Genomic DNA, 15,410 nt, shown 5'->3' with positions numbered 1-15,410 from the left:
TCGCGTTGTCGCAAATGAATGAAATTACAAACTACATACTACAGTACTACACAATAGTCGCGTCTACGGTTGTAACGCGATACAAATTTGGGTGCCTCTCCAATATCCAAGAAATTCTAAGTGCTGCCAATTTCGAAATTCAAAATGAATTGAAAAGATATAATTCCTACTGTACGTAACCTCAAAAAATCGTAAATGTAAACATGAAGCCGATTAACGAATTGTTATAACAAAATGGTTATATGGAATGGACGAATTGTTATAACATCAGAGACATATATCTTATGTTATAACATAAAATTTTATTGGAATGAATGTTGAACAATTTGAACTTAGTAACAATATTTATTAACAAAACGACTTTGAGATTTGCTTCTAGACATAAAACCTTAATTGGATAATATTTTTATTTTTCAATTTACTACATATAATTGATTAATAACTTAAGGTAATTACCATTTTGTTATAACAATTTGTCAATCGGCTTTATGTTTACATTTACAATTTTTTGAGGCTACGTACAATAGGAATTATGTCTTTCCAATTCATTTTGAATTTCGAAGTTGGCAGCTCTCAGAATTTCTTGGTTTTACGCTTGCTGCGTGCGATTTACATTTGTATTGGAGAAGTACCCTTAATTTTAAGTTATCTGAGTTTGTGGTATCGTCGGCTTTTATTTATTCTAATTTACTTGTTAGATTTATTACTAATTAACAAAAGGCAAAATGCCGTACGCTAATCAACCTACAGTGCATATTTCAGAACTCACAGATGAAAACATCAAGTTCCAAGTCGAAGACACAGAACTCAGGTAACCTAATTTTAATAAAAATGATAACCTGTTTTTAATAAAAATGATGTTAAAACATATTTTTTATAGTGTGGCCAATAGTTTGAGAAGAGTATTTATTGCTGAAACACCAACTATGGCTATCGATTGGGTACAAATAGAAGCTAATTCAACAGTTTTGAGTGATGAATTTTTGGCTCACAGAATTGGAATGGTCCCATTAATAAGCGATGATGTATATATTTTTATTTTTTATTTTTGCTATTTATCGCTTGCAATAAATTTATAAATTAATCAATGATTATATGCACAGGTTGTAGATCGGATCCAATATACAAGAGACTGTCAATGTATGGACTTCTGCCCCGAGTGTTGTGTTGAATTTACATTAGATGTGAAATGTTCAGACGAGAAAACTAGACATGTTACAACATCGGACTTAAAGTCTAGTGATCACAGAGTAGTTCCAGTTACTTCAAAGCATCGAGAAGATACAAATGAATATGAAGAAACAGATGGTATGTTTATTTCTTGACAAACAAGTTGATTTGTTAATTACTCAACTGACAAATCAATATTCTTTTTAATTTAGAAATTCTCATTGTAAAGTTACGTAAGGGTCAAGAGTTAAAGCTCAGGGCTTATGCTAAGAAAGGTTTTGGTAAAGAACATGCTAAATGGAATCCTACTGCAGGAGTTAGTTTTGAGTATGATCCAGATAATGCTATGAGACATACTTTGTATCCTAAACCTGATGAGTGGCCAAAATCAGAATATTCTGAATTGGAAGAGGATCAATGTAAGTTTACAAATATATAAACTGATAAATTTGTTACAGTTTATCATGAATTTCAATTTTCAAAATATGATTCAGATGAAGCTCCTTTCAATTGGGAAGCCAAGCCAAACAAATATTTTTACAATGTGGAGAGTAGTGGAGCATTAAAGCCAGAAAACATTGTTTTGATGGGAGTTGCAGCATTAAAAAACAAACTTTCTAATTTGCAGACTCAGTTGAGTCATGAAGTACAGAGTGATGCTCTTAGTATCCATCATTAAATATAATGTATCTATTTTGTAAATTTGTTTTTATAGATAAGACCTATTCCGTAATTAAATAAATAAATAATATGCTTTACTAATTTATGAAGTTGATAATTATTTTTTTAAACCCGTTATTTTTTTAAATCAATTTAATATTAGCGCTGTAGCAGATAGTAATTCGAACGAAATCGTATAGTCGCTAATTAAACATTCTCTAACACCGACCAACAAATTTGAAAGGATGACTATCTAGATCACCTAGTGGTTCTCTGTTTGAAGTAAAAGTATATAGTATGCTCGCAGCTAGCAGCGGCAATATTCTTTAGAATAATATTCCGTAGAAAATGAGTTCGGATTCAGGAAACACCGACATTCAATGGGCTCTAGATATTCTTACACCTGATCCAAATTATGAGCCAAATTTCTTCTCAAAATGGTTCCATTGGATCGTAATACCAGGTACTGTTGTGAGTGGCGTGGCCTATGTTAATTACTTCCAAAGAAGACCAATTTATGCAGGTAAGTTTTATCAATGATATTCGAAATAATATCCCTAATCAATAATACTTCTATTATTATACATTATTTATTGAATATAAGGGTATAATAACTTTGTTGATTTGCATCAGTTATTGACATCTGAGGTACAGTCTCACTCAAAACTTTGGTTATGCAATTACACATGGAACACAATTATACTGTGGGGGATAATATTTGTAATTCATATTTTTTTATATTTTTATATTTTGCAACTTATTGCTTTGATATTTCTGAATGTCTTGTTATTTTATAAAAAAACAAGATGGCTCTATTGATAACACACTAAATCAATTATTGATGTATTTTTTAATGAACTTATATATGTATTTAATACAATACTACTAGGCCATGTAACGTCAATGCTATGATATGATAAAATTGTGTAGGTCTACGCAGATATGCAATTGCTTTAGTAGCAGGACTTGTAGGTGCAAAAGTCCTTGAAGATGCCAAGTGGCACAGAGAAGCTGAAAGAGATGCAGTTTTGCGGCATTATGTCAAATTACACCCAGAAGACTTTCCTCCACCTAGTGAGTATTGATGAAATTGGTTTTTTACTTATTGATAAACTATTTATGTAAAAATTTGCTAATAAATTTCTTTTCTTTTTTAGAAAAAGAGACATATAATGATGTGTTCTGGGAGTGGGTACCAGTTCGTTGATTATTTTATAACATGGTGTGTAGAGTATTGTCATTGAAGTCATGTAAATATTATTAAATCTTAATTAAGATGAAATAAACACTTTTGTGTTCATCCAATTTGAAATTATTATCATAATAAACTTTTAATCTTGATTAAATTTGAAAATTGTGTACATTAGCCAAAGTTTTCTTTGTAGTATTAAACATTAATAAAAACGTATAAAAGAAATAATAAAAAAACAGTTTCTTGAATAAAATGGTCAAAAAATTTAAAATTATAAAAGTAGTTCTATAAAATTATGACATTATACTTATCTTTAAATTTATTTTCTTTTTGTTTCATGTTTCATTTCTAACATTTAATATCAAATTTAATAGTTCTACAAGTAAAGTAAAAAATTATTTTACAACTTACATTGATAATTTTTTTGTTATAAATTAAGTCATTAGTGGCTAGATTAGTTAAATAATTTTCATATTTTAAAATATAATTAAAAAACTTGTTTATTTTCACAAAGTTTATTTCAAGTATACCACATACACAATCATTCCTATTCACAATAGTAGGCCATTTTATAAATCTGTAACATGTCATTCAAAATATTCAGTTATAATTAAAAAATTTAACGGTTTCTAAAATAAAAGCAATTTACAATTTACACAGTCATACTTTTTCAGAAAAATTTCTCGATAGTTTATATTACTCCTACATATTTACGCATTTTTCATTTCACACTTACACTGCAAATTATTTAAAATTTTTAAATCTAAAAACTAAAATGACACAGTCATTTTAATCTATACATCATGTTGCAACAATAAAAACAGTCGCACACATTAATTGTACATTACATACATATGTTTTTACAAGATAAATTTTGTTCATTATGCATACAATCAGTTTTATCCATCGATATTTTTTGTTTTTTTATTTTGTGCTTTTTTTACTGGTTCCATGATTAATAAAAGACGTCATTTAAAAATGTACAATTCAAATCGATTCAGAGATGATAAAAAGATGATCGAATATTTTGAGTTCAAAAAAGTAATAAAATGGTCCTTTTTAATATTTGTCCATGCATGTAACTTGCGCATACTAATCTAATACATATACTTTTATATATAATACAAATTAAGTATTTTTTAATTTGCTTCTTTTGTTACATGATATTCACACATTATAATGCTAAGATTCCATCCAAAATAAAAATACTTTGTTTCCCAAACATGATACAGGGAAACGAGGTATGCAATACATTTATATTTATTTGGTGTAAAAAATTTTTATTTTAACAGAGCACAATTATTTTCAAGAAGAATCGGCTCCTTGAGGAAGCTGCTTATTGATTTTTCTTATTTTCAACCTTTGACAGTCTCAATTTAACAGTTTTAGACTGACAATTGTGAAAGCCCATTCTTCACTTGTGCGTAAATATCCCAGTTTTTTGCGCTTTCGTGACATTCACGACGATTTGCCTATTCGAGGTGTCCTTTTAAAATAAGGTAGATTCTCTTAAATAAGATAGATTGACAGTACTCGCTCATTTGTGTTACGCACATTTCTTCATATATTTGTCTGCGTGACATCACGAAGCATACATACGGCTAATTTCATGCTTGTAACGCTCCTGAACTTCTTTCCTCTTCAACTTAAATGCAGCAGTTACGAGACCCATATCGGGCGACCATGTTTCTGTCACTAACTTCACAGCTCCTGGTATTTCGAACTTCTGTAAATTGCCTGAAAAAAACACAACATTAGAATTCAAATAACGATTCATCGGTCACTTATTTATAAAAATATTGAATGAAAATCAAGTTGAGATCCTTACATTTTTTCGAGTGTTCAACGAGAGCTTGTAGGACTGCCTTTTCCACTTGAGGATTATTGCACAACTCTTCGAAGGAAGTGGTAGTAATGCCACGACTAGTAGCAATTTCTTCTAGATGATGATGATTTGGTACAATTAAAGCTACTGTAAAGTGCTTGGTAGCATCACCATAAACACAAATATTTTCTACAAGTGGGCATGTTTTCAATTCAGATTCCACTTTTCCAAGCGATACGTACTCGCCAAACTGAAGTTTTACCAAATCTTTTTTCCTATCTATTATCCAACCAAAAGATTTATTCCAAGTACCAATTGGCAGATAAAGTTATAAATTTGAATAAAAATAAAAAGGTATAACTTACCAATAATTTTAATGACTCCATCAGGATGAAATTCGCCAACGTCGCCAGTTCTGAACCATTTCTTGCCGTCCTTAGTGAAGAAATCTTCTTTCGATTTGTCAGGAAGTTTATAATATCCTTCCGAAATATTATCACCACCGATGATAATTTCACCTCGTGGATTTGGCTTATCCGTAACTTTGTAACCAGCTTCTTCCCAATTTTCCAATGCGATATCGCAGACCGTAGTTGGGGCACCAACTCTTCCAGTACTTCTGTCATAAGCTGAAACACACGTTAAATAATACGTTAAATAATACGTCAAAGAAATAAGCAATGCAAATATCGTTTCCTAATAAAATATTTACCATCCATTACAGTAGCGCAGGAACATGTTTCAGTCAATCCATAACCCTGAATCACAGTAACACACAAACAGAGTTTGACCTGCATATGCGTGTCCGGACTGAGAGGAGCACCGCCAGTGAGGATCATTCTCACGCGACCACCTAAAACGTGTTTTGCGGCGGCGAAAATTGTTTTGTCGAAAATTGGCGTGTCATAGCCACGTCGGGTCCATTTCAATTTATATTGGTAAGCGAAATTGAAGATTGCCTGTCTGAAGGGACCTGATCTCTTGACTTTCTCGTTGATACCCTTTGAGATTCGATCGAGAATCAGCTGTCAACGTAAAGCATAAAATGGAGTAAATCAAGTAAAACTGACGTATTACGTTCGAGTAGTAAATAATGAACTCACTGGTACGGCAGTCAAACAAGACGGATGCAAGACACTCGCATCACCCTTGCAACCTTTTTGAATTTTACTGCTGGAGTCGATCATCGTCAATGGCGAACTATATCCAATGGGCACACCATTCAACAGACAAACGCTCTCGGATAGCAATTCGAAGACGTGAGCGAGGGGTAAGAAGCCCATAAATACATCATCGTCTTTGATAATCACACTATCGCAAAAAGCTTTCAAGGTAGCAATGACATTCTTGTGCGAAAGAATGACACCTTTAGGCACGCCAGTTGAGCCAGAGGTGTACATAATGATAGCCGTATCTTCGGTTTTGGGTGGCACTAAAGCGGCATTCGACGTGTTTCCAACTTTGACCACCTCTTGGAACGGGATAATACGAGCCAACTCCTGAACGTCCGAAACTACCATTAGAATGCATACCCTTATGTGAAATTCAAATGAATTGTATACCTTGAATCCACTGGTATCAGCTTGCTTGAGCTGATCCTCCATGTAGATGATGTGTTTGACTTCGGGTACTTTAGACAGGAGTTTCTTAAATTTTGGCAGCAACTCGTAGCTGGTAATCACAGTGTCGACCTCTGTCTCGTTGATGCCGTGCGCAATGGCATCGTCGCCCAGAGTCGCGTAGATCGTGACGATCGTGAGATTTTGCTTGAAACACGCGTGTGCCGCGATCATCCATTCCTCGCGTGTCTCGGCGAAGATGACGATGTTTTTGCGCGTTGTCAAGCCGAGCTCCTTCAAGCCACGACTGAACTTAGCTGCCAAATTCTCCACTTCGGTGAAACTTTTCCACCTGTACTCGCCCATTTTGTACTGTGAGCGAAGGGTAATTTCATGAGCTTATTGTTCAATTTTGTAGGCGGATACTGGCTCGTTAAAACAGCACTCTGCCACGCTAAGTAAAGATCGCAAGGGAAAAAATATCGATACAAAATAACAGGCTAGCGCTTCGATGAGAAAACGGATTATTGCCGCTAAAGATTCTTTGGGTATTGGAATCAGCAACTGTTTGGTTTTTGCCTCGAGCGATAAAGTTGACTGCCACGCGACTCACCTTTTTGAAAACCCGACCATTCGGCTGCACCTCGTCTTCCTCGGCTAAGATTTGCCTTGTGCCCAAGCAACCTTTGTCAGCGTGAACTTTGGCAACCCACTTGAGCATCGCCTCCAAGGTATCGATATTTTGTCGAACAAGGGCGGCGTGCATCGGACCAATGGGATCGACATTTCTATAAACGATCGAGTGCTCGTCTTGGCTGACGGGTCGCGCTTTGATGCGCCGAGAGGCTTTGCGCTTCTCCCAAGGACGTTGCAGCAGCAGGTAGACCGGGAAGGTGATCAGGTCGTAGACATAGGATAATGCCTTGATCGCGCCCACTGCACCCGTTATCCACACGCTGTCCATCTCTCTGCAAAAACATTTCAATTTGTGTTTAGCTGCCTCGTAAAGTACATCCGTCGTCTCTAGTCTTTTGTACAGCTGAAAACAAGTTGAATGAGGAAAGAAAATAAGTGAGAAGCAGTGTTTGCCAAGTCAGCTCTGCGCGGGAAGAGCTCAAGTTGTTCTCTTTGAAATAATCATCAGTTATTTTCTTAATGACAAAATCACATCTGATAGAGAGAGAGAGAGAGAGAGAGAGAGAGAGAGAGAGAGAGAGAGAGAGAGAGAGAGAGAGAGAGAGAGAGAGCTGAATGGCCATCATCACCAAGTTATATACTATACAAACTTATCGGCAACTATTTGCAACCTGCCATTTGTGGTATAATAAGTTGATATTTACAAAGAACGGCAAATAAGCTTACAAGTGCCATGTTACAAATTACATGCTTACAAGCTTCGTTAGCAATAAATAATACTATATACATTTACAGATTGAGCCTAAGCATTCGAATAGAGTCAAAGAGCAGATGTACAATATGTTTTAAGACCTACAGAAGCAATCGCAATATACTTGTCTACGCGTGCGCCGAGTAAAGACGAAAGGACGATAAAAACGCGCGACGGCGTGGGCCAATGTGAACGCCCCGGCAAATCGATCAATTATCGATACGCAAATCACGCGGACAGATATACAACGTCGACGCGCGGATAAATATGATGTGCGTTGCACAAGTGCGATCTCGCGCATATCTACGACTCGCCGGCGCTAATTGATTCTCTCGATCGGCTAAATAAAATAACAATTGTCGCGCGCGCTGATTGTGCTTTTCCAAATGCCAACGTCTAAAGTTCAGTTTTATTTCCGCCAGATAAATACTATCCGGCACTGGTGGCTTTGTCCACAACGATGTCATGCAACCAGCACATGCTGCCTTTTTTATATTTCTTTTTTAATGATAATTTCGGTATCTTCTTGATGTCCGCTCGGTAGTTCCTGGCGAAAGATCAGCGCATGCAACGACAGATTATTTTTAGGGCACGGGCGAATTTTGCTACAGCTTATCAGCTGGTTACACAACCCGTGAAATTCGAACAGTCGTGAATGATGTGAAGCAATGGTTTTTTTGCCTTTACGTAACCAAAAAAGCTTTTGTTGTTTGCGAGACGTTCATCTCATTAATAACGAGAGCCGGAGTAGTATTCCGTGCTTGTAGACGTTATTGTTTTGTGCTAATTTGATCAACGAGCGGCGTAATCTAGAAGTAACAGGGGTTTCTGTAGGCTTTAAATGTCCGTGACATTACTAGAGTTTTTTTTATGTATTTCGATCTCCTGAATCCGAATTTCGATGGTAGAAAGCTGCAACTGATCACATTAATTTGTTGTTAACAAATTAATTATTTAAACTCCTATAAATTTGTTCGTATTTGAGTTGTGGGCCTGAGGCATGATTTAAATGATTTCTTAACTGATAAGAAATAAGTCGATATTTTATTGTTTAAAAGGTCATCAATTTTGTTACTATTCAACTTCATAAGGATAGGGGAAATGATAGGAGAGAAGTAATTACAATTTAAAAACATTAATTATTTAATTGGATATTATGATTGTAAAATGCGAATCAAATAAATAATTAAATTAAAATTTATTCACTTATCTAAAATTAAGCAAATATTTAACGGAGTTCACTTCCAATACCAATAATTTTGTACCAGCTTTACTGATATAATCAACGGTGATGCAAGGTAGCTAATATCGAACAAAAAAATTTTTTAAAAATATAAAGAAAGCACAATGACATCCGTATCTCATGAGATCAAATAATATTTCTATGATCTTGCATGATGGTACATTTTACATGCAGTTTTAATTTTACATCTGCTTTTTTAATATCTATTCAATATAGTATGCTCGAATAGCACATTGTATTAGACTGTAATGGAATCATTTTTGACTACACACTAACTCGTCACAAGAAAATTATTTTATTTTGCGGTGATCTCTGAACTTTATCTTTTTGTTTCGACAAAGCTTCATCTGCAGAAAGATCATGATAAATAATATCGTATCACAGACCTTAGGTGTTTAGAAGATTGAATAGATTTGTCAAAGTAAGAGTCGAAAACAAAATCAATACGTTTCGTGACTTTTCACGCAGATGTTTTGCCTAATGCAAGTGTGCAAAAGTTCATTGCAAGTTTTTCAAAAATACCTTCCTATCGAATTTTACGCATATTAACATAACATCCATAACACATTTTTTTCGTTATTCCAATTACACCAGCAGTACTTTTGGATGAACAATTGATTGTTTGCTCAAACGTTTAATTGGTGACTACAAAGGTATGATGGGAGCAAGTGATCGTTTTACTGTAAATCGGCGTAAGATTAATTACTCGTAAACTTCTTGCTCTCTTTGATTCAACAATAGCATGTCCTCTAAAAACTGTGAGCACGATTTAACATAATTTCAATCAAGCATTAAATTAAGAGAATTAAAACATTGGATCAGTACTTGAAAAATTCTAACTCAGTATATCTCAATAAAATCGTTGAAATCCCTTAATAACGTCTAACTACTTTGTTTAATTTCGTCTAATAAAGATCATTGACAAAAATGTTCTTATTCGAAATTTCTCTGAATTGATAGAATATCTATAATGTCAGCCACGTATTTCTATAATCTTTTAGTTATAACCTTCTTAGAGCTTCTATCAAATAGGTATAAGCTGTTGTAAACCTTGTATAGTTTTTGCCATCGAAACTTTGATCAATCAGAGCTTTTCCGAATTTTGTTTCAAGAAATACTTTGCGAATAACGCTTTCTAGCAAATATCTAGCAATACAAGTTTTTACAACTTTACAATTGCAATCTTCTCCATTGCACGTTACAGATAACTATTTTTACTGAAGCTAACTCAACAAATCCTTAGAATTAAGTAAACAAGTATATACTGTTGAATTCTCGGTTACGGAAGTTGGTACGATTGGAGAATATCCAATTATTTGAATTTTACGCTCATCTCTTAAAAGTTTTAATCTCTTAAAAAAGTTTCAAGTACTTTGCATGGTAATTTGTTAATTGATATTGTTTATCCGTAGTCTCAAAAGTAACCATGATAAATTTTCTTTGTATAAATCATTCATATTCGCATTTACAGTAAGAGATGCATTTTCTTTGTTAATAATATAATGCAGGGAAATCAAAATACGTTAATTTTTTTTTCGTATGCTATAACTGTTTGATACATTGGCACATTTATTTTTTGACACATTATTAATCGAAAACTTAGGTATTTGTGAACAGATGTCTCAAAAAGTACTATTGTAACATTTATAATTCGAGAAGTAATAAAACTTATCTGCAAAAAAATATGCAGTTTTAAATTCAATTTTATAGTATTTCCACTGATTGTTGATAAATAAATATCAATCAATCCAGCTTTGAAACCACTGATAAGTTTCTTGATTATTAAATTTAGTTTTCTTTTAACGCGTAAATAAAATTAATACGACTAGCTTGTATCCGTTGTTGTTATTTTTCTTTATTGAAAATGAAAAAAAACTTACCATTTGAAAATCTCAAGGCAAACATTGTCAGAGCTAATTGTAACAGCGTTCTTAATAATATATGAACATTATGAGTACGTATGTACTTTGTGTTTCCGCGAGCGATAATTCAACAACGTGTCTCGATAATTGTATCATCTTCGTTGTTCAAATTCATCTCTCTGTCGCACAGAAATAAAGTTATCCACGCGAGCTCTTTTTTCCGCTTGTTTAAAGGAAAAAAAAAAACAGCGTGTTATCCCTCATTAACGAATAATGCGCATTGTTAAGGTCCTCGGAGAATTGTCAGTATTGATAATATCCGCGAGCGTGTATTTATTGACGTCTAAATCCTCCATTGGAGACACTTAAGAACGGGAAGTTTTTATGAATGACCAAAACTGCTGCTTCCTCAATGAAACCTTATGCACGCGCCAGCGACGAGTGAAGCGCGAAGACGGGGAGAAAGAAGATTTGAAAAAAGGAAAAAGAAAAAAAAACGAGAATACAGTCATTGATCGGCCTCTCGCTTGTTGTGGCGTTTAAAGTGTTTCGCACTGTAAGACGCTCGTAATCGGATGAGAGCTTGTCGAGACAAGAGGGGATGAATAATTGATTGTCATAGCATGGGATATTATTAAGCACACGTAATTCGGTTATTTGTCTTTAGGACGCGAGGATGACTGTTTATCACGGAATAGTGTGCTTAAACGCGCGTGATTCATCTTTGGACTTTATACGGTGACTCGGCAAGTTTCGCAGTCCACTTACTTTCTGCCCGTGCACGGCTATATAGTCGTTCTCGAATACGCGAGATCATTTAATGTAAGTCACTTGATCAAATTTCGCTCTTCAATTTTCAAGGTACGCTTTTACGCTTCAATTAAAAATAGAACGCGTATTGGTTGTTTAGCAAACCGCGCATGTCATCGCTCGCACGCAACGCGACCTTCGAGGGAACATGTCAACTAAAAAAAAAAATAAAAAAATAGTACGGAGATTTTCTGCGATCGAAGTAATTAAAAATACAGTACTACATATACTCTAGGGCAAGCTACAATTACAGGATCAAGAGCTACATGTACGGAGAGAAAGAAACTACAAGAAATTACACATCGAGAAAAGTGAAATGAAAGAGAGTGCGGCATATCGAAGCATGTATAAGAAAATTACATTTGCAAGGCGTTCTACATATCGTGCAACGATGAGAGACCGCGGAAAACGAACAGCGTGCATTTTTTATAGATACATGTCATGCAACAACAACATCGTTCACGTTGATTATAAGACAACTCACTGTTTGTCATCGACAATCATGATTGCTGGATTTTTTTTAATTCTCTTTTTGGAAATCTCTATCGCTCTCGTATTTCTCGGCTATACTGTACTGTAAGCAAAAAGTTCTTGTAAAGAATTTCTACTTGAAAACCGCTTATTAATTTTAATAAAGCGCATTCTTTATCGTGAAAGGCACTCTGTATAAATGATAAGCGTGATGACGAGAATTTTACTCCTCTGAATTATCGGACATCACACAGATGTCGTTACGTAATCTTTGCACTCTCGAGTACATCACGTAACAGAAACAACAGAAAATATTTTTTGAAATTGATTGATATTTCGAGAAATAAAAAGACGCTAACCGCAGCATTTATTCAAACCGAACGATGTCACCAAACCAAGTGCGTATATGTATTAACCTTGTTCGAATACGAAATCAATCACTCGCCTCGTATTATTTATACTCATTTTTACCGCGTAATGTGTGAAATGTAACTATGTGAAACGATATTTCAGAAACGATTATAGACACCTTAGTCAACCCAAAGCGGAGGGAACAAAATTAATGCATGATCGCCGTTACAAAGATAAGATTGGTACTGCTCCAGAAAAGAAAAAGATCTTCCTTCTTTACCATCGACTTGTTAGATAAATTCGAACGCGACGACATCAAATATTAGAGATAAAGAAGAAAAAGGTATCGTCCCCGAGAACACAGGTAAAAGAGCCAATTGGAAGAGTAGTCGTTCGTAAACGCGTGATATATACACGTGTATTATTACGAAATAAAGATGCTCTGAATTTACATATAAAGTACAATACATTAGCATCAGTTAGAGCAATCAAGCTCTCCCATTCATCGGTCAACCGAATTATACAAAGTCAAGTCGACGCCTACTGATTGGCGAAGAAAAAAAATAGAGAACAGACCGCGAGTATATTTTTGAATTAAATCACTTGGCACGCGACGTCCTATCAAATTATTTGCATATAAAGCAAATCTTAATCTCTCACCTCGTGGCACGTTCAGCAGCAGCAGCACTGATGGTACAGTATCAGTATACAATGTTACACCCCCTTATATATTCGAAAAAAACAACGTTGTCGGCGAACGGCCGTTCAGCGAAAGACTGAACTGCTCGCTGCACGAGCTCGCCGACTGTACTTTCTGATTATCAATCAACGCTACCGCCGACTTAATCTTCAATCTGCGATCCACATATCATGAGAGCTTCGCTCAATTATTTTTGTCTACTGATAAGTGTGAACAAGCGCTGATACACGCGGAAGAAAGAAAGAGATACTAACGATTCACGATATTTGAAAAACTATACACACATGTACCTGCCATCCGTTATCATAGTCGAGGCTTTGACTAAAGTTCAAGTATGTTGCAGTTGTTATCTTTTTGGCCTCCCTCACTTTTGAGACGTAAGAGTAAAAAATAACGTCTGAACGAATTCCAATCCACTCGCACTCGCGTCCGCGGTGGTTCTTTCTTGCTTTATCAATGATGTTTATACCTACTACGACACCGTGGATATTTGTTGTTATAATAAACAATAAATGACAAAGGTCGCGATTGTGAATTTAGAGGTTAGATCATCAATCCGAACGAACAAGAGTAACAGCACAGCAGCTGCATGCACGCGATACACGCACTGATCAAACTATAACTCCTAACGCGCAGCAGCCTCCATCTTCCTCACACACAAGAGTCAGAGCGAGGCACAAGGCTAGATCCCGTATTATACTGTTGCGCGTGGATGCGAGAGGAGAGCATGCAAAAAAAGCGCGAGACCTAACCTAACGTTATATATACGTTCACGGTAGGAGAAAAAGGAGGCGTACTGCCACCACTGTATGTGTACATGTGTATGCGTCGAGCCGAGGAGAGTCAGAAGAAAGCCTTTCACACGCGAAGGACTCTTTATTCTTTCTTGCCGGGCGATACTCTTGAGACTGAAGAAGCGATATCGATTGCGATGTAGGCGTGTGCATCGGGTATCTATCGGGTTCGTTGGAAAATTAAGAAATCATCGCGGAACAAAAAAATTCTCAATTATTCAGCAGCATTTCGCGCGCCGTTTAATAGTGCAAGGGCGTCGCGTTAATAATAGATATATAGATACACGCGCGCGAGAGCCTTGAGCGGTCAATTTAAAGAGCAAGCCATGCACAAATTACCTGCTGCGTTCTTCTAAACGTCGTCTGCACCGTGCATTTGTTTGTTCTTACGCGAAAACAGTTCCCATCGCAAAAGAGTTCGATTCACTACTGCGTGGGACGCGCGCGCGGGAGTATGATCTCTCGTAAGAGAGAATACCACGTGGCTTCCCACTAGAGCAAAAGAGAGAGAGAGAGAGAGAGAGACAGACAGACAGACAGAGAACCTTACGTGGATGTTACGAACGCGGGACCCGAGCGAAGGACGTGGCGTTTGTGTTCGTTTCTTTTACTGTCTCCGCCACTCGAGTGCCAAAGTTCGAACAACTCTTACTCGAACGGGTTCTACACGATCTAAGTTATTGTAAGGACTGGTTTCTTCGGCATACAGACCACATCTTAATTATAGATGATGTACTATACACCTGCGTTGTCGAATGACTCTAGCAAGTGATGGTGCATTATGTAACACTAGGCCTTGACGAGAACGCTTATTATGTAATTGAAGGATTCTTATACGAGATATTTCTCTATTACGCATATCGTTTAACAGACGATGCGTACAATTGAAGGATTTGCAACACGACATCGTTGCTCGCAAGCTCAAAAACTGATTGTGATTCGGTTCGGAGCTAGGGAACGCAACAGCAACCGAGAAGCGACGACGAGACAAAGGGTAATTTACCTCTCTCGGATGGTCGTCATGCGATAAAAATCACTCGGCTGTTGCTCTTCTAGCGTAGCTCATCGCGTTGCACTCGCGCGCTCGACTGCAGCTCGGCTGCGACTGAGCTGCGCGGCGTATACATATAACACAAGCGCCGTCGGTGCGCGTTGCATTGACGGCGGCGCCCTCGGCGGGGTGATTCCATGCAGAAGGGCCGCTGTACCACGCGAGCGAGGGCTCGTACCCGTACAGCCGAGAGCTAATTTAATCGGAAAGTGCATTAGCGTGGGCGTGCTCCGTGAAGCAGCCATCGGTTCACGGGCGGCTACTTGACGAACCGCGTTGACAGCGATTCCTCGCCCGCTGCCGGTCCCACGTTGTATTTTACAACTTTCTCGCGA

The 15,410-nt window shown here is 36.5% G+C and overlaps 3 protein-coding genes across 12 annotated transcripts; 2 read left to right on the top strand and 1 right to left on the bottom strand.

The window, feature by feature from the left end:
• The first annotated feature begins 72 nt into the window (after positions 1-72).
• LOC131664837 (DNA-directed RNA polymerase II subunit RPB3) lies at positions 73-1,926 on the top strand. 3 transcript variants are annotated; one of them, XM_058936247.1, is made up of 6 exons: positions 73-91; positions 699-811; positions 881-1,025; positions 1,104-1,308; positions 1,383-1,589; positions 1,665-1,926. In XM_058936247.1, the coding sequence occupies exons 2-6, from the start codon at positions 726-728 to the stop codon at positions 1,847-1,849; spliced, it is 828 nt and encodes a 275-aa protein (XP_058792230.1). In that variant the 5' UTR covers positions 73-91; positions 699-725; the 3' UTR covers positions 1,850-1,926. The 3 variants fall into 3 exon arrangements, with proteins under 3 accessions (XP_058792230.1, XP_058792231.1, XP_058792229.1); XM_058936248.1 differs by lacking the exon at positions 73-91 and adding an exon at positions 185-197; XM_058936246.1 differs by lacking the exon at positions 73-91 and having other exon boundaries at positions 620-811.
• Positions 1,927-2,107: 181 nt separating this feature from the next.
• On the top strand, positions 2,108-3,259 carry LOC131664910 (NADH dehydrogenase [ubiquinone] 1 subunit C2). Its single transcript, XM_058936368.1, has 3 exons — positions 2,108-2,353; positions 2,761-2,904; positions 2,988-3,259. The coding sequence occupies exons 1-3, from the start codon at positions 2,179-2,181 to the stop codon at positions 3,035-3,037; spliced, it is 369 nt and encodes a 122-aa protein (XP_058792351.1). The 5' UTR covers positions 2,108-2,178; the 3' UTR covers positions 3,038-3,259.
• Positions 3,260-3,522: 263 nt separating this feature from the next.
• LOC131664907 (long-chain-fatty-acid--CoA ligase 4) lies at positions 3,523-15,123 on the bottom strand. 8 transcript variants are annotated; one of them, XM_058936359.1, is made up of 9 exons: positions 15,028-15,123; positions 12,193-12,282; positions 7,020-7,374; positions 6,410-6,778; positions 5,951-6,346; positions 5,560-5,872; positions 5,213-5,476; positions 4,851-5,126; positions 3,523-4,759 (listed from the first exon to the last, which is right to left on the bottom strand). In XM_058936359.1, the coding sequence occupies exons 2-9, from the start codon at positions 12,210-12,212 to the stop codon at positions 4,605-4,607; spliced, it is 2,148 nt and encodes a 715-aa protein (XP_058792342.1). In that variant the 5' UTR covers positions 12,213-12,282; positions 15,028-15,123; the 3' UTR covers positions 3,523-4,604. The 8 variants fall into 8 exon arrangements, with proteins under 8 accessions (XP_058792342.1, XP_058792344.1, XP_058792345.1 ...); XM_058936361.1 differs by lacking the exon at positions 15,028-15,123 and adding an exon at positions 14,364-14,425; XM_058936362.1 differs by lacking the exon at positions 15,028-15,123 and adding an exon at positions 13,521-13,539.
• Between the last annotated feature and the right edge of the window lie 287 nt (positions 15,124-15,410).

The sequence above is a fragment of the Phymastichus coffea genome, unplaced genomic scaffold, assembly GCF_024137745.1.
Source record: "Phymastichus coffea isolate CEN01 unplaced genomic scaffold, Cenicafe_Pcof_1.1 PCOF00046, whole genome shotgun sequence".
Taxonomy (NCBI): Eukaryota; Metazoa; Arthropoda; class Insecta; order Hymenoptera; family Eulophidae; genus Phymastichus; species Phymastichus coffea.
Note: the sequence above shows the minus strand (reverse complement) of the source record. Positions and strands in the feature narration are given on the sequence as shown.